This window comes from Manacus candei, unplaced genomic scaffold (genome assembly GCF_025592945.1).
Source record: "Manacus candei isolate 608988 ecotype Guabito, Panama unplaced genomic scaffold, ASM2559294v1 h1tg000018l, whole genome shotgun sequence".
NCBI lineage: Eukaryota > Metazoa > Chordata > Aves > Passeriformes > Pipridae > Manacus > Manacus candei.
The window spans coordinates 13,492,955-13,512,015 of NW_026138066.1; the positions used below are offsets into that span (position 1 = coordinate 13,492,955).

The window sequence follows — 19,061 nt, forward strand, 5'->3', positions numbered from 1 at the left end:
TTGTCTTGGACTTGGTTGACACAGTGTAAGGGCTTGTGACCAAGAATGAGCAGGATCCAGTTAAATCCAGGTTTTACATTTTCCCCTCTTAAGAAAGTAAGGCTTCGACATTTCCTGCCTGGGAAGTGGTGCAGTTTATCTTTAAGGAGGATAGAGAAATAAGAAATGAGTCTCACGTTGCATGGGTGACATCACTGGCTTTTGGCTCAGCGCTCTGTATGCTCGATCTGTAGGCTTCGGCCAAGGCTGCAGGGCTCGGTGTTTGAACAAGGAAAGATTCCCAGGTATACAGAAGACTGGATTTATTTGGGTTAAAAACGGTGAAATGAGATTTCTAAAGCTTGGGGACTCCAGCTCGCCTTCTGTTGCACTTGATCTCTACAAAATGGGTGAGTTATTCCCATTAAAGAGAAAGGGAGTGAAAATTTAAGGAGAAAAAAAAATATGTCTGAAAATATAACTGCTGATGCTGGGGATACGATTCGTATGAAGCTGCTGAGCTAAAAATCTCAGCTCCGACGTGGAGATCGGGCCATATGGCAGAGAAATGGTGCAGACCGAAAGCTGTTGACAACAGTTAGGGGCTGCTTTCCTCTCCCCGTGTAAGGTGTGTAGCTCCCCCACCCCACCCCCTCCGCCCCTCCACCCCGGTTTGTTTTGGTTCGGTTTCCCCCGACCTCCCTCCCCTCCCCGCTCCTCAGCATCCTCTCCGCCAGCCGTAGCCCTGCCCGCCTGCCTTCATCTTGCAGATGGCTAACGTGCCGCCGTGTTAGGAAAACTGTGCACAACACATCCCGGCTCCGGGGACGGAGGAAGCTTTTCAGATCCCAGCGGAAGGGGGGGCAGCAGCGTGTGTGTTGTGTGTGCGTGGAAGAAGGATGCCGGGGCCGAGGGCAGCCCCCCGTGCTGCCTAGCGGGCGGAGCGCGGCCGGCGCCGGGTCCTGCCGGGCTGCGGCTGCTCCCGCCGCCTCTCCCCGGCCCGGGAGCCGGGAGGCTGCCGGAGCGCTGTCCAGGACCGCCGGGGAAGGAAGGGAGCGCGGCGTTGGGCTGCCTGGATGAAAGCGCCGGCGAATAAAGCAGGCGAGCGAATGGCAAGGCTGGCAGAGAGAAGCCGAGGTGTCTCCGAAGCCAAGATGCCAGTGACTGTCAGCGAAGTCTGCTGAGGGAGAGAGCCGTGCGCGCCCGCGTTTCCAGAGCCAGCCGGGGAGGGTATGCTTTAACCACGGTTTCAAACAGCAGCAGCAGCAGCAGCAGCAGCCAGCAACAACAACAGATTGCTCCCCCCTCTTGCTCCCTCCCCCTCGACCCCGCTTTAAACCCAAGCAAGTGACCGACCATTCAGACGACGATGCTCTTGCTGAGCCGCTGACAAAAGACAAGTCACCCATTCCTGTAAACGGGACAACTGGCTGCTTGCAAGTGGGAGATGTCAAGCTGTTGAACTTTTCTGCTCTGTGACGATGCTGTGGTGAGCTTGCTGATCTAAAAGCCATCTCTTCTGGATTTCTGAGCTGGCCGGATTGCAAGAGATTAATGGACTGATCAGCCATCAGGTTTCTTCAGGGGGATACATCCCTTCAGCCCCTGTCACTCGGGTGCTCGTGGTGAGGGAAGCAGGACATCTTTGTGTAGGTGGGTCACTGGCTCGCTCCCATTGGAGGTGCAAGGCTGTGTTTCTCCTCGCCAGGTCTCCTCTGTAGAGGAGGAGAGGCAGATGAGACTCCAGGACTGCCTCCAGGGCAGAACTTTGTAGCGCTCTCAGCATCCCTCTGCAGTGTGGATGTGAGCCACGGGAGTTGGGGATGTTTGAGGCAGACTCTGCCAAGTGACACCTAACTCCAGCTGCTCTGGAGGTTTTTGCGTGGTCTCACACCCAAGGGCTTTGCCTGTTGTGAAGATGTCCATGGTGTTTCTGTGAAGCTGAGGTATGGCTGCTGGAAGGTTACTGCTGTATGCTGGCCTGTCTTTAGCTCTGTGTGCCCTGGGCATGCTGGCTGTGGCAATCTGCTCTGACCATTGGTACGAAACTGATGCCAGGAAGCACAGAGAGAGGTGCAAGAGCATCACCACAAAGAGAAATGATCCTGGCTTCATTTATAACTCCAACAACAACCTGCCTCTCAGGGCCAGCAGGTCTAGGTTGGACCGCTGGGAAGGGAAACTCCTCTTGGCAAGAAACAGGAGGCAGATCTTTGCTATGAGCGCAGTCGACGAGTGCAACAGACAGTACAACTCGACCAACATGGGGCTCTGGAGGAAATGCCACCGACAGGGATTCGACCAGGAGCTGGAGGAGCTGATTGCCAAAGGTAAGGGCTGTTTTTTTACCAAACGAACATGCCAGGCCCTCCTGAGATGAGCAGGGGCTGAGCAGAGCCATTTGGGCTCACAGATGGGAGCTGCTGTTTCCAGCCAAATACCTCTCCTTGCACTGAGTGAACTGGCTGGGCTGGGCATTGCTTCCAGAAGCACTGCCAGGGCAGTTTCCCATGGGGTCTCCACTGCTGAGACATGGGGTTTGGGAGCAAGAAGGCAGTGGGGGTGAGAGCAGACACACCCCAGAATGTCTCTTTCATGTCTTTCTCTCTACACTTGATACAGTCTGCCCATCACCATGGTATCAGATTATTTTTCAAACACAAATAAAAATATTAATAAAGCAGACACTGGATTTTTTTTTTTAATTATGTTTGACCCTGGTGGCTCAGGCAAAGCATGGAATATTTTATTGGATGCTACATATGTCTGCATTTTCTGATTCCCTTACCAAATACCCCATCAGTCCTGAAATACACCATTTGCAGTGCTCACATGCAAGCTTTTTTAATTCTCAAATGGAGAGTAAACAAAGAGAAATGCTAAAGAGCAGGAGGAAACCCAGCTTGCTGTTTACACTGAGCTATGTTTTGGAATATTTTCAATATCTACAAAACCTTACATGAATTTATTAGAAAGGAATAATTTTCTCTTGGGGTGGAGATGCATCTGTTCGCCTGTAGCATTTTTGTGCTGTCTTTTTTTTTCTCTTTTGGTCCTTCGTCTTAATTTTTCCCCCAAGGTAATGATTCAAGGTGATGGTCCCAAACATTTCTTTGATCTGAAGTATAGGAAGGGGACACAGGTGTAAACCCCAGCCTAAACATCCTGTTTACAGAAGATGCATGTTTTTGCAGGATGATGAGGGTTTCAGTAAAGGATGACGGCATCCTTGCTACCCACAGCATGGTTACTCCATACTACAGGATAACATTTCCCTCCCATGGTTCTTTCCTTGCATTCAGAAGATTCCCCACTGGTTTATTTCCATCATAGTGAAATCACTGTTTCTTACACAGTGCAATCTTTTAAAATACTTGTCTGCTAAGTGTGTCCTCTATCCCAAACTCCCTTGACAGCCTGCCTTAATTCCCTCTTCAAACATTACGAGTGGAATTATTGCTCAAAGCTAATTATTCATGAGGGGTGATCTTTCACACGTGTTTGCCCATGTATATGTTTTGTTCCTTATCTTTTGCAAGTGAGCGCTGGAGGTGAGTAGCATGTTACAGGTTTGCACCAAACCAGTACAAACAGATGGCATGCCAGGGAGCCTGGATCACTGATTGGGATTCTGTCTGTGTTGCTAGGGACCCTCGATATCTATCTGCTGTGTAACAACTCCTATGAAATAGATTGTTGTCTTCAGTCCCATTTGTAATGGGCAAGTGAACATGCCCAAAGCCTGTCAGTACCCAGACACCCCAGACACCCTGCTGCTGGTTTCAGTGCCAAGGGAGTCATTCCTATTCCCTGTCTAGGTGAGGATGTGTATATGCTGGGCTGCCGTGGAGGGCTGGATTGCTCTGCCACGTGTGCTCACTGTGCTTGGGGCATAAACAAATTCAACCTTGACAGCGGGCGAACATGTCACCAGAGCTCACCTTTGGCAAATGGAGTTGCAGTTATTAGAGAGGTTTTTCATCTTGAAATAAGTGAGACTCGTTCCTCTTTCCCTGCCTGCCTTGTCCTGAGTTCAGGAATGTCCGTTTCTCTTACCAGTAAAAGCTGAAATTGCCTGGCACTGGGTTGTCTGTAATGGCAGTTCTGCTAAGTGTTAACTGTAGAGAAAATGTGACAAATCAAGCTGAGGTGGTTAACTGCAGGAGAAGGTGGTCTTTGAAAGATCCTGCTGCAATTTGTGTGTGTTCCTGTGCATATATGAGCGTGTGAATGAGCGTGTGTGAGTGTGTTTAGTGAACCAACTCAATATCCAGGATTCAGCTGGTAGCAAGGGATTCCCAGGCTCAGGTGCAGTGAGTGTTCCTGCACACACGCTCCTGGACATTCGTGTCTGCAAGTGGCCAGGGAGCCACTTCGAAGAGTCACTGCCCCAAGGTCAGAAGTGCAACTTGTGCACGAAAGGGAGGTATGTGCAAACACGGGTGTGTGTCACTCCTTGCCTTCCTTAAAGGTCTTCTGATACACATTTAGAGAAGTTCATTGTACACTGAGAGAAATGTTAAAGGAAGGAGGCTCTGAACACTGAACACCGAACACCAAAATTTTAGTTCATTTGATGGCCTTTCTGCAGTGAGGATCTGCCTATACTATAGCTCTCAGCTGTGATGAAGAGTCACACACAAATGCTATAGAGGTCTGTGTTCCTTTGGCACCTCCAGATTAAAACATAGAAAAGCAAATATAATGGCAGTTTGATAAAATAAAGTGTTTGACTTACTCAGAAATAAAAATGGAGATTTTTTTTTTATGATCCTCACATGATGAAAGTGAAGTAAGTGTTGTTGCTGTCCAATGCTGGGAACAGCTGTGAGTTCAAAACAAGGCAGGTATTCCAGGTTCAACCCAACATCATCTGTCCTGGAAGTAAAAACTAGAAGTAGTCTTTACTTCCATGACAGACACTTGCCTGGGAGTTAAAGGTTGCAGGGGTGGGTGCTGTGGGAGAGTATGCCCTGTGCAGGTGAAAAGGGCTGCAGATATTCTCTACCTGTAGCAATAAAATAACCTGACTGGGGTATGTATTTCTCCACAGATAAAATCTCTCTCTCTCTCTCTGAGCTCCAGGGCAAATACCTTATAAAAGAGAATGTTTAACTCTCCTTCCTCTCTTAATTTAATCTAGCACACCTCTTCCTGAACTAGATAAACTAATGCAGATTCTGGTCCCAAATATTGGGTGTAATGCTATAGGTAAGTGAATGTAAACTTTATTAAGTGTTTTGGGTTGTGTTTGTTTATTTGTTTTTAATGCTGGACAGAATCTGTGATCCATTTATTTTAAAACAGATCCTACATTTTTCCCTAGGCAAAACTTTCAGTATTGAGAATGGTAGATTTGTCTATTTTGACATTATGGTAGATTTGTCTATTGAGAATGGTAGATTTGTAAAGGATAACAAAAAATGGTCATTAAGAGCCTAACTAGCTTTGCAAATACCCTGCAGTTATTCTGCTTATGAACTCTGCTGAAATTAATACAAGCTATAGGCAATGGATTGTGGTAGGATCAGGCACTGTGGTACTTGGTAGTATTCTGATACCAGTGATTTTAAAAAACAGTTCTGTTCCTAATAGGCTATGTCACTTCTGTAATTCTATTCTGTATTTTTTAATTTTTAATTTTTACTTTCTGGGAAATAAATCAAGACTTTTAGGTTGGATTTTGCTAGATAAACTGGAGATCTGTTACTTAAGGTTTCTTTTACATAGATATAATAGACACTACTGCATATAAAAAAATAGTTGGTCCTTTTTATATTTCTCCTATCCTTTTTTTACATTTTCATAGAACCTATGTGCATACTTCAAAATAATACAATTAGGTAAATACGCAGTGAATTAAAGGAGATTGTCACAAGTAAACATAATCAGGGAGAGGCAGGCAAGCATGAGATGAGACCAAAGGCCTGAAGAATATTCTAAAGCTGCATGAAAATTAGGCAGTTAATTTGTTCTCTTTGTCATCATGGGAAAAAAAAAATTAAACCAGAAACAACAGAAATTACAGTCAATAAAGAAATTATTGGAGTTGAACATGCAAACTGATGTTCTTCCTCACCTGAATAGTCTTTATTTCTGGGAATGGACTACTTGGACTAAGGGAAAACACTCTGGTACAGAAAAACCAGTCAAAAAGAAAGAGCTAACAGAGCTGTTCCTCTGCTTTCGCATCTCATCAAGTTTTTTAGCATCTCAGGACCAGAGTTTCACTCCTGATCCCTAAAGCCTTGCAGAGTCAGGAAATGCTGGCTCTGGGATTGTTCAGCACAATACTTTAAGCTTCTTCCAATTTTCAGGTGTTTGTCCAGGCTTCTCCACAAACTAAATAGCCCTGCTGCTTAACGCCTCTTTGAACACAGTGTTCACTATATCCTATTAGGTCCACTCTTAGCCTGTTAACCACGGAATTTCTAGCAAAAGCACAATCCCTCCCCCTAGCAACCACTCCCAGTGAACCAACTGCCTCCACCACTGAGCAAGCAGACAGCTGGAATGCAGGTAAGTGTCCACTCGTGGATGGGAGAAGGCAGAGTTTCTGTCCTGCTTTGGCAACCAGCAGCTCACCACTCCTTGGATACGACTTGTAGTGACCCAGAAAGAAGAATGGGAAGCCACAGAGACTGTCTGCATCCTGTGGCAATGTTGCTCAGATGCTTTCCTGCAGTAGTTGAGAGGAGAACAAGAAAGCAAAAAAAAGGAATTACATCATTTAATTATAAAGGTACAATAAAGTAGATGAAGAAGTTGCACAGTAACCAGAGTCTGTTCCATTTAGACAATTACTACTCAGAGGACCTTTCATCTTGCCTTTGGAAGGCTGCCAGTTAAACCTGACTGGATGAAGCTCTGCTGCCTGCCATTGGAATCCAATTTTATTTAAAAAAAAAATAGAATTTACAATGACCTTATTATTTCAACCCTCCTTTTACCTTCCTTCTTCCCCCGAGATCCATGGAACTCATAGTAAATCCTATTTTTAAAACATTTTATTGTGAGCATACTTAGCCCATGCCACCACTGAAAAAAAAAACCCCTAAGTAATTCCTGTGCAGCCTACCTCCACCTCAAATAATATGCAAGATTTCTGGGATGAAAGCATTCTCTGTTTTGGTTTGTCAGATACAACTGAGGAAGACAGGCTTAACAGGACTACTCCAGCCGTCACTAGGGATTATTTATACACAAATGGAAAAGCCTGAAGAGAGGCTACTTGCAGCTATCTCTAGGACTAAAATGATTTATTTTTGTAAAACTGCTCGCAATAGTTTGTGATGCTCTGCATTGGACTTTTAAAATGAAATGGCTTTGCCAGGTGAATTAGGACAGCCATTTTTTCATGTATCCTGCATGCATTGAAGAATCCAAATGCTTTGTTTAAAATCTGTGCTTGAAATCCCAACAGTTTTCCAAATGATCACTTTATAACAGGGACTTTATTGAAGTCTTGATTCTGATCCTAGTGAAGTCAATAGTAAATGTTTTATTGAACGTGGTGATGCAGCAAGTTCAGGCCTTTAGTGTTTCCTTTGAGGTTAAAATTGTCCCTGGGTAGGAAGGCCAGTGCAAGGTCTGTGCTCCCTCCTGTCACAACTGGAGTTCTGCTGGAGGCATCCAGCGAAATTTAAGCAGTAGACAGCATTTGAGTTGAATCTTAGACTACCTAGGTATTCAGCCTTTGCAGTTTTTTTGATGCCATAATTATTCTTATTCTGTTGATGTAAGACTGGAACTCAAATAACTGAGATATGGCAAAAACATCCTCTTGTTCAGGGATTTTCTAAAATCATTTAGTGGATGAAATCACTGGTTCACACGTGTGAGTTCCAAGAGGATTTGGACGATCATATTTTGAATAAGCAATTTTAATATTTTAATTGCATCAAATTTAAATAGCAATTCATTAAAAAAGTTTCTTTACCACAAGTAATGAGAACCTGACACATTCCTTTGACACATCTGAGATAATTAGTTTGATAATATGTATCTGCTAAAAATACTAAGAACATATATGTAATTTAACAGAGCCTCTACTGTTTTTAATCATGCTTTTTTAAAGGGCAAATTTCAATCAAGCTGTTGGTTTTCAAGCAAAATTGCCAGTGAAGACAAATGGAAATTTTGCCTGAGTAAAAATGATGGGATCATGCCCTTCTCAAGAGAAACTGATATTTGCAGAGCTGCCTTCAGGACTGCATGCTTAATTCGTGTTCATTTAATTGGACATCCAAATCCCTTTGAGAAATCTCAGCATTTTTATCCTTTCTAACTATTGCTAAAAAAATTTTCTCAAAGTGTGGAGGAAAGGTTTAGTAAGTGTTCATATGTGTTCTGTTCACTGTAAAAATAAAAATTTGAAGGATTATTTTGCTCAAATAGAGATGAAACGGTCTGAACTCTTTTGTCATCTCCCGCAATAAAAAATCCACATTAATATTTCTTTTTTGTATTGAAAAAGTATTTCTGTGCGTTCAGAAAAACTTTAAGAGGGTAATGAGTTCATTAACTACTGCAGAACCAGTAAAAAAGAAGCCTTTATATTTTGTAGGTTTTGCAAAAATAATGATGATCGTTTATAATGTGAGTTACTTGATGGCTCATTGCTCACAAAGTGTTGCTGGAACCCTTGACTACACATTCACCTCTTTAAGAGCAAAAGAAAGAAATGAGATGGTGTTTCTTAGTGTTTATTAAGGAATAAATAAATAAAAAATGTTGATTCTGGAATCCAAGTGCCCTTAATAGATCATTTGGAATAGGATCCATTTAAAAGAAAAGAATATACTCTAACACACTTTCTCTGCAGGAGAGGAATCAGACTAAAAAATGGAAATTTCCCCATTTTCTTTCTCATAAAACCTAATTCTTCCACAAATAAATATTCAGAAATGCCCAGCTGAGCCTGCTGAAATCATAATCCTTTGTAGATAACTACCAGAATAGATGAAAGAAAGGTAGTACTGCAGTTAGGGCAGGGGCTTACAAAGCCAGAATTCAGTCCACAGTCTTTCTTCATGACCTGAGGCAAGTGACTAAATCTCTCATACCTCAGCTCAGTAGCAGTATAATAGGGATTTCGTTCACTATTATTAATACCAGTTAGCGTCCTACCCTCGGATTTATGAGCCTTAATCATGGATCAGAAATCATGGATCAGAAAAACGTCCCTGTCCTTCTGACATGTGGCTGCGCTTTAAATATTGGCGAGTAACGCAGCCCTATGAGGGAGTACAGGGAGACTACAAAGTAATTATGTTCGGCATGAGCAGTAGTGGTTTTAGAACACCAGGAGACAAACCACGTTTCTGTAAGCACCACAAAACGTGGGATTCCTACAGGAGTTGTAAAGAGGGATAATGAATAAAAAGTGCGGACGTTTACAGCATGGTCTTCCAAAGACTGAAGGTTGGCACCAGAAAAATCATGGGTCATGTCTGCTTGAAAAATTGATAAGTAGGTGATGGGCATTGACCTCTTTGGTTGACTGTAGGAAGAAGTTGACATTTCCTTAATGAAGACAAGTAGATTACACTAATGAGTAGATATGGGGACAGCATCTGCAGCTGCTAAGAGAAATGGCATGATCAGAGTGATGTGTTAGCAAAATGATATTTCTAGCAGCATCCTAAATGGATATAGGGAGGGCAAGATCACAGTTGTAAAGGTCAGAAAAAGAAATATTGAAGTAATAAAGGCATGAGGTGATGAGAGCCTGGATGGTGAAAGAATATGCAAACCTTAAACATCCCCTGGATCTATGTATGTAATGAGAGATACGAGATGAAGATGTTGCTTCAGTTCTTGACCAGAACAACAAGGAAAGTAATAGCATTGTCTGTGATGATCAAGAGGGGGATTGCTGAAGAAAACATATTGAAAGAAGGAAGAAGAGCACTAGGAGCTCTGTTTTAGTTATGATAAGCTGAGTTTGATATATGTATGTCTGTAAGGGAGTATTAGAGGTACTGCGGGTATGGACCTAGAGAGGCAAGTTTGTATTAGAGGAGTGAGCCTGGAAATTGCTACATGGAGTTCATAGGGGAATCTATGTTTGTGATAGAAATTATCAAGGAATAAAATACAGAAAGAGAAAAGCCCCATGGAGAGAAGTATCTTCTGGAGGGCACATGAAAGGAGCAGATTCAAAAGTGGTGCAAGAAAAGTGAGTAATGTCATGATAACTGAAGAAAGACACCATTTCAGGTTAAAGTAGCATAGGAGACTACTGCAGGTAGCTAATATGTTGCAGCAGATGAGAACAGAGCATTCAGACTATGCTGAAAGTTGCTCAGTACGTTAAGTAGAGATTTTGGCAGCAGCAGTTGCAAGGGAGAGGAAGCTGCACTGAACTAGTGGGGAGGACTCCAGGCAGTGTTTGTAGCTGGTATATTCAGAGAGTTTGGTGATGAAGGGAGGATAGGAAAAGACATGGCATTTATAGAGGAAAATAAATGTTTTAACATGAATGGTATTTGTGTTATGAGAGTAAAGAGACAGAGGGGTGTGAGAGGTCAAGGGGAAGACAGCACAAGAGTGTCCATAAGGAAAGGCAGGAGGTAGGGTAAGACTGGCTAAGTGGCAAATAAAAGAAAGGAAGAGAGCCATGTAGGAGGTTTTTCACCTGCAGGAGAGAAGAATGAAGAAGGAGTTGTAGGAGGGGAAGAGGAAGCAGAAGGCAAAGCTGCTGGAAGAAGAAGATCATAGTTTGTCATTTTTCTCCTGGAAAAACTGGGTGAAATCCTGTGTAACAGCTGAAGTAGGGACTGAGGAGGCGGGAGGGTCTGAGGAATGAGCCAAATGTGGCAAAGAGGTGATTGTGACTGTGAGTCTGAGAGTTAACTGTGCTGAGCTGGAGTAGTAAGTCCAGGACACAAACAGAACTGAATGGGGAAAAAATGCATTTATAGTGGAGAAAGTTAGCCAGGCAGGAGGGTTCCCATTAGGGATGCACGTAGCAGAGACCAACTGGTATGGATCAGCTGGGATTTGGGGTAGCAGGGCAGGAACAGCTAGAGAATGCAGGGCAAGAGATCTGTGAATGAAAGGATGCACTGTGGATAACATCAGCATGTGGAGAAAGGAAAGGAAAGATAAAGAGGGTGACAAAAGACCGAGAGTAGGCAAGAAGTACTTAATACTGATCATCTGAGGTGACAAAAAGGCCAAGAAAGCTTAGTGTGAAGGAGGTGGCCAGTAGTTGTTGAAGAAAGAGTCCAGGGGATGGTCCAAGCCATGGAGCAGAAAGATGGGGGGAAAACACAGGGTCTAGTATAAAGCCTTGCCTTTTGGTGACTGATAGGATCAAACAGAGTTTTAGACTGAACAGAGGAGACATTAAAACATAAAGCTTAAAGGGCAGAGAGGTCACTACTGCTGACTCTTCTATGATGCAAGTTTATCCTGGGTAACCTTACAGAGATGTCAGCATGGCTCTCCCAAGAAGAATTCGGCAGGTTTGCCCAATGTTTGGAACAACTGTTCTACAGTCTCAGCTTGAACCTCCAGTGAAGATAAACAAATAAAATTTTAAGCATTAATTCAGGATATTTTCCACAAAGTGGTGTGTCAGTGTGCATGTGTAGAAAGATATTTGCACAGCTGGGGGCTTTTTTGGAAAAGGTTTTTACATCCTGTTTTACCTCCATTTCATTGCCCTCCATTCCAGTTACATTCTGCAAGTAAAAATGTCACAGTCTCTCAAATAAATGCTAGACCAGCTAGGAAGCCTTGGGTCAGAAATAACTTAGACCCTGTGGCAATCTGGTGCATGCCAACTACTGCTCTGCTGGGCTCATGGTGAGATTTCTCCTTACTGAGTGGCCTGCTATGGTCTGCACCCACTTCTGTTTCTGACTTCAGTGAAGATGTAACATCAGAACAAGCTGCAGTAACCTGAAGTGCTTTGGGGGTGACAGAGAAGTGGGAAAACCATCACTCATGTCCCCTTAAAGCAGAGCTGGGAGGATTTTTCCGGTGTCCCCATCTGCTTTTTTTCAGCAGCTCTACCTCAGTCATCTCTGGAGGGACTCTGCACTCAGTGTTGAGAAGGAAACTATTATGTGGGTGATTATCAGCATCTCTTGTCAGATAGTAGGAAATGCACTCAGACTTTAAAACTGCTTTATCCCACTTCTGTTCCTTGTAAGTAAGTGTCTTGTGCCCTGTGATTCTTTTGTTTCTTACCATAAGCATGCAAGCTGAAACACTGTAAAGGAATGGAGGTTCCAGGGATGTCCCATGTATACAGAAGTGTGGATCCTGTTAAGATATCCCACCAGATCGAGTGAAAGACACTGAAAATCTCTTGTCACAGCCTTTATTTAATTCTGAGACCTTTTGTTGGTTTTGAGTTTTAACAGCAGACATTTGAAAAGGGCTTCCTAAGTGTATTTCTAGACTTTCTAATAGGATGAAAAAGTTATGCTAATTTTATTGGATAACAAAAGCTATTTGAAAAGATCTTTCTGCCTCAATAAGAATATATGATTCTTGTCTCTGTGTCTTTGTGTCTCCATTAATCAGTGCATATCTTCAAATATGCAAAAGAGCTTTTATAATGTAGATACCTTTTCTTTCTGCCCAGCGGTCATTTAATGATAAAAATATTATAACAAAACCAAACAAACCAAAGAAACAAAAACATTTTTCAGATGTTAAGGGTATAGATTAGGGTCACGAGACTGACTTTGAAGAGGTGATGCTGATTTATGGTAGCTGATGATCCAAGTGCATTGGGTTGTGTTGGGTACTTAAGTGGTTCCCATTAAGAGAGTATCCAAGTACTGTACTTCTTGATCTTTAACCATAAAGGATTTTGAAGAGTGGAATTATCCCTGTTTTACACAGAGGACAGTTGCTCAACAATCCAAATATCCTGCAGGACAAAACTTCACATTGGAAAAAAATCTCACTTTTTTAGTCCCTAACCACATGAGCTCGTGTTTTGTGTTAAATTTCATCCCTTTTGTATTCACTAGTCCTCAAGATTGCCCAGTTCTGCTCATACGATGTTTTATAAAGGTTAAAGAGATGGGGAGGAATGTTACGGTGATCAGAGAGACAAAGGAGCCAGCCAACAGGAACAGGGCAAATGGAAAAACTCAAATAGCTTAATGGGCTCAAATTGGGAAGTTGGATAATTTCCATCTCAGACTTCTGAAAGATGTGACATTGCAAATCCAGTAAAAAGGATTTTCAATAAATCTGTCTAATTAGGGTGGTACATTAGGAATGAAAAGTAGCAAATCTATATTTAAAGAAAGGAGCAAAAGTTGTCTGGGCCACAGTGGACCTTTTAGTTTGATCATAATAATACCAATAATACTGTTTAAAGTAAGTTCTAAAGGAAAGATTAATTAAATGCACGGGGGAAAAATGAAATCAACATGCAATGTATGTTTTCCTATTTGAACTGTGCCAGACTACCGTGCCATATTTTGCTAGGAAGATAACTGGGGTTTGAGATAAGGAAATGCCTTAGACCTAAGTTATCAGGATTTTGGTAAAGGATTTTATATTCTGTCCCTAAGGAACTGGGTTATTTCAATGTTAAGGTAATTAGTACTCAATTTACAGTGTGTTTAAGGAACTGACCAAAGGAAAGCAAAAAGTGCTGAGAGAGGGAGTTTCAAGATAAAGGTCAACAGAAGAGTTCCTGAAGAAGGCAACCAACCTTTTTAAATAATATCATTAGTGATGCTGGAGCAGGGTCTGTAAGAGGAGGTGACATCTCTCATTGGGCTGGGCACAAAGAAATGAACTTAAGACATTTGCTGCTGCCCCAAGAATGAGACATTGCTTAGAGAAAGAAGTCCTGGAATATATACAAGGAACTGGGTAATGTTGAGGACTGGGTGACAGGAAAGTTGTGAAATTTCTTTCTATGTAAACTTTTGGTCCTGGAGAACATTTACATTGTTGACTAAATACCCTCTGTGTTGCAGATTGGAATTCTGGTCCTCCAGACATCCAGGCTATGAGGAGATTTGGGCTCAGATGCCTTCCTCCCTGGGCAGGTACTGCAGAGGGTTTCCTTTCAGGGTGGGAAAGGCACATACCTGAATCTCACCCTTAGCTCAGTTGGGATGCAGCCACACCTTAGCGGGGACAAGGGGTTCATTAAGGTGCACATATCTTGAAGTGCAGACAGAGAGCAGCAGAACCATGGCCAGAAGAAAGGCAGATGTGACTGAAGAACAGAGCTAGCTGGATATTTCAAGAAGAGAAATGTTAAAGTCATGGGCAAGGTGTAAATCAAGCCTTCTCTGTTACAATCTTTGCAATTCTCGTCAACCACCTGTGATGAAGATGAATTCCAAGCAGGCCTGGAGTGGGATTACTAGTGTGAGAAAAATAATGAAAGATCTATTTTACAAATAGAATTGTTATCCAGAAGAAAAGGAGTTAAACACAGGAGAGGGGGAAGATGTGCTTAAGCTAAGGATGACATTAGCAGGGAAAACGGTGTGTGTGAGGGCCATGAATACAGGTAGGCTAGAAGCTGTGCTGAAGTGGCTCTCTGGAAAGAGCAATGAGGCCACAGCACTTCAAACAGGGTTTTGGAACCATTACACGTGCCAACGGTTCGTCTGGCTTGGAGGTATCACCGAGGTTAAGTCAGCCTACTCCCTGTGTCAAAACTGCTTCTGGAAAGAAAAAAGACAGGTTATTGTCATAGGAGACTCTCTCCTGAGAGACACAGAAGTTCCCATATGCAGACTGGACCCAATTCTTAGGAATGTCTGCTGCCTCCCTGAGGCCCAGGTTAAGGATGTGAAGACAAAGCTTCCTGACCTGTTACAGCCCTCGCATGATTATCCATTATGGATTTTTCAGGTGGGCAAGTGAAGAAGTTGCAACATGAAGTCCAAAGAGAGACTTCAGGGCCTTGGAATAACTGGTTAAGGGATTGGGAGCACAAATAGTGTTCTCCTCTATCCTTCTAGTTGACACAAGGGCTAGTGATGTCTCAGAAAGAGAGATTATGACTTTTGGAAAAAGGGGCAGGCAACTCCTTAGGACTACAAAGATGTTGTGAGGTTATGCAGTGAGGAAATTGGAAAGGCCAAAGCCCAACTAGAATGACTTGATGATCTTAAAGGTCTTTTCCATCCTAAACATTTCTATGATTCACACTTGCCTTGCAATGCTATGCAAGAAAAAGGAGCACAGTCCTTTTTAGTGCTATGTCCTTGTGAAACTTGCCACAGGATGGTGAAGGATTAATTTATTATTACTATTAATTCCTCTTTTGTCTTACCAAAGGAGGAGCATATTCAGCTCTGTATCAAGCAGGACCTGATGGAAGAGTGTTCATCACCAGCCTGCCTGATACCAGCCACAGGTGTCTGGTGAGAGGGAAGAGACCTAAGGCAAATCCAGCTGCACCATGTCTCAGTCAGATCTGAGCCTCACTTTGTTTCCTTCCTGTGACACCCCCCCCACATCCAGGAAGGACTGGGGATGTGGAGTCTGTGCACTTAATGCACACTTCAGCCAGCTTTCCTTTAGATAATGTAGTTAATAGGGACTTTGTTTCCTGGCTCCCTCATCTGCTTTCCATTTCAGATTGCCTTAGCTCAACAACAGCAAAGGGCTGTTAGATTCTCAGCTATTTGTATTCGTAAGCCAGGAGAATGTAGAGCCCTCAGCTTCTTCATTAAAATAGTTTATATAAAATAAAAGAGAATTTGCGTACTATATTTAAACGTCTGGAATGGCTGGCAGCAGCGGAATTAAACTCTTATTTGCACATATTTAAATTACCATGAGATATGTGTTTCAGTTCACAAAACGTTCAGCCATTTGGCTGGTGATGCTGGGTGAGTTTCTGTATAGCGGGAAGGATTTTGTCCCAAGATCCACCAGCTTATGAATGCTAAAGGCACCCACTCTGGGCTTTGTTCAGTTGTGTGTGCAGCAGCAGACCACAATTCTCAAAAAACTCATTGGGAAAAGTCTTACAGAGAACATAAAGTGCTCCACAGCACTAAAGGTAGGAAAACATCATCTGGGATAGCCTTTTTGGGTTATAGTTAAGCTCTCAGAAAAGGTGGAAGCCTGGTTGCATCAGTGTGGAGCAAGACAAACAGGGATCTCTGCCTGTCTGGAAGTTCAGAGAACCTTACCTGAGAGTCAAAGTAGCAAAGCTGCCTTCTGCATTATTGGCAGAAACTGTTACCCAGCTCTGTGCCTTGGTACCTGGAGAAGGAGGGTTTTATCTATAGAGGATCAGAGAAGGAATTTTTGTTTTTTACTTCTACTGAGGAATGACCCCAGTCCTATGAAAGCATCCCCTTTTCTGCTTGAAGTGAACTGTACAGGATGGTGGCAAAGACCAAGGGAGGGAGACTGGACATTGATGGCATTGCCTCTATGGGCATGTCACATATGTGGGAGCAGCTGGGTGTGAGGTCCTCTGCCTGTGTGCTGAGCTGTGTGACTGTGAGACAGCTGCTTTTTAGAAGACTTGTATCTATGGCAGAGGGACTCTACAGTAAGCCACTGTACACTGCTTAGGGTTTAGAACAAGGGCAGAGGAAAGTGGTTTTCTTTACTCCTTTATGTAGACTTGAGACATCCTTTTGCCATGAAATAATATTCTGTGTCTAAGAGGAAAAAGGCATCCTTTTCACCTAGTGTCCTGAGGAGCCTCCAGTTTTCAAATGCTATTCCTTGTAATTCATTGATTGTGGTGGGAAAGGTAGTCACAGACTGCTGGCAGTGGCATCAGCTTTGTGGGGATGAGAGCAGGACACAACTGTCTCACTGGCCCCTCTATAAGGTCCGTGTTTCCCAGTGATGAAGTGACTGCAGAGTGGGGTTGTGCACTGCCTTGGCCTCGGGACTTGGAAACTTCTGTGTGGAGAAAGCACGGGGACTTGTTTCATGCAGGTTTTTAAACAGGAGGTTTCATGGGGAAAACTGTGGCAACAAGTGTCTTCAAGGGAAGGAGGGAGAGGCTACTTGAATGGTTGGAGGGAGGAAAGGTGTCTATCTGTGTAAGTGATGGTGTCTGACAGTGGTGGTGCTACAGGGCCGTCTGCTTCTTCCCCAATCTTTCTGTCTTGTCTCTGCAGTTAGGAACCCCATTCTGTCCTTACTGGTGTCCCCTGCACTCTGTGCCACACCAGAACTTGTGGCAGATCTTTCCCCCACTTGTTCATCAGTTATTGTTAGCATCCTGCCTGTGGAACAGCAACTAATTGCATTGTCAATGCCTTCAAATGAAGAAGCAGCAGCAGGGGCAGATGAACTCTTCAGCACCAAAGCCGTCTTTGCCTGTGCATCACTCCAAGAGTACAAGTACAAAGAGAAAGAAATGGGAAAGAAGCAGGACTTAGTGGAAAGTTGCCTGCAGTGCTGAGGCATGGGCAGGTCTTCAGGCCCAAGCTCTGCTTCACCTGCAGCCATCCTTTCTTTCATCTGAGGGGTCGTGGTGTCCATTTGATGGCGTTACTGAGGTGTAGTTTTTGGCAGACAGCATTAGGATGACTGTAATAACATGCCTTCTTTAAAGATTTTTCTTCCTTTGAATGTAGCTCATGGCATTTTGGGAGTTTCTGAACCTGAAATTCGAGGTTACCTGCACTTGATTGCTGTGGTTAGGTGGTGCATTGTACCTGTCACCTAGAAAATTAAGTTGGTTGAATGTTCATCTTGGGCACGAGTTAAGCACTGAGATATGTCCTCTGAGGCCTAAGACTTTTCAGGCTGCTTGTGATAATGTTTATTGCATGTCTCAGAGGGCACAAATCGCCCCATTTCTATCCATCCTGGTGGCAATTTACACCATAGCAGGACTTGGTCCTAACACTTAGGGATCAGATATAAGCACTTCTCCATTCATTTCAACATTTTCTTTCCAGGGTTTTGGTCTGTGCTAAGTGCATTTTGACCTGCATCACTCCTCTAGAGCAGGAGCTTGTCATTATGCATGGCTTTGGAAGAGGCCACAGGAACTTTATGTTAGATTTGGTGGAATCTGGTTGGTGAATGGGTGCCGGGGTCATGCACCCAGGACCCTGTCAATGTGCCAATGAATTAACCAGGGCCATCAGGGTCCACAGACTGGGCTGCTTATAATGGTGCAATTTCACATCCATAACATTTGTTATAGAACCCACCCCTTCAGGCACCCAGGCAGGTCAGTACTCCTGAGTTTAAGTTTTAATTTGAGTGAGAAAGTTTTGGTCTCTCTCAGCTATGGCAATGACCTTCAAAGCTGACATCACAGTTTAAGCATCTGGTGCACAGGTATTTGAACCAGAAGGTAGAGGCAACGTGAAAATAGGGATGTGAATAGAGGAAATACGTCAGGAGTACTCCCTATAATCTTTAACAGTTACTTTTACTGTCAGGCTGTTTGGTTTCAAAGGCTAATATCAATTATTTTTCCTTTGTTTCTAAGGGCCTGGGAGCTGAGAAGTGACTCCTCTGACATTTCAGTATATTGCTGTAAAGAATATGAAGAAAATTTTCACATGAAACATGTAAGAGCCAGAGTTTACCCATCACAGATGCCAACCTGGTTTCTAAGGATTTAAAAAGGCCTAGTGTCTGTCACGGTGTTTTGTTTGATATTTTTCTGTTGATATCTTGTCTTTGTAGCTTTTTCATCTGCTAATTGATGTATGGCTGTATATACTGGTCTTTCAGCTGCACTTGAGCTTTATGTTAGATGCAGTACTTTGTTTTTTCATGATTCTTATGGTTGTATTTAAATGTTTAGAAAGATAAGTCAGAAGTTTGCAGCTCTCATGGCTTAAGGAAACTTTACTGAAGGGAACCAGGGGAAAGCAGAGATGCAGTGGGTGCCTGAGCACCTAGGCAGCCTGAAAAAATGACTTGACAAGGTGATCACTGGCATCCGCCATTCATTTCACTGGAGCATCACATTTCAAACCAGGAGGTGACAATTCAGCTTCAGTGATGAAGGGGAGGTCAGTGTGGGGTTGAAACCACTGGGACCGAAAGCCTGGAGCTGTGGAGAAAAGAAAATGGTGGCAAAAGTAGAGGAAATTTACGCAAAGAGAGAAGGGCAGGAGAGGAAGAGAATGGAAGCA

At 43.3% G+C, this 19,061-nt stretch overlaps 1 protein-coding gene across 3 annotated transcripts in view; it reads left to right on the forward strand.

The window, feature by feature from the left end:
• The first annotated feature begins 480 nt into the window (after window positions 1–480).
• Window positions 481–19,061, forward strand: part of TMEM178B (transmembrane protein 178B) — a 238,156-nt gene continuing 219,575 nt past the window's right edge. For all 3 annotated transcript variants that reach the window (XM_051784774.1, XM_051784773.1, XM_051784771.1), the window contains exon 1: window positions 481–2,309. In XM_051784774.1, the coding sequence (XP_051640734.1) occupies window positions 1,928–2,309 (382 nt within the window). In that variant the 5' untranslated portion in view covers window positions 481–1,927. The remainder of the gene's footprint in view (window positions 2,310–19,061) is intronic.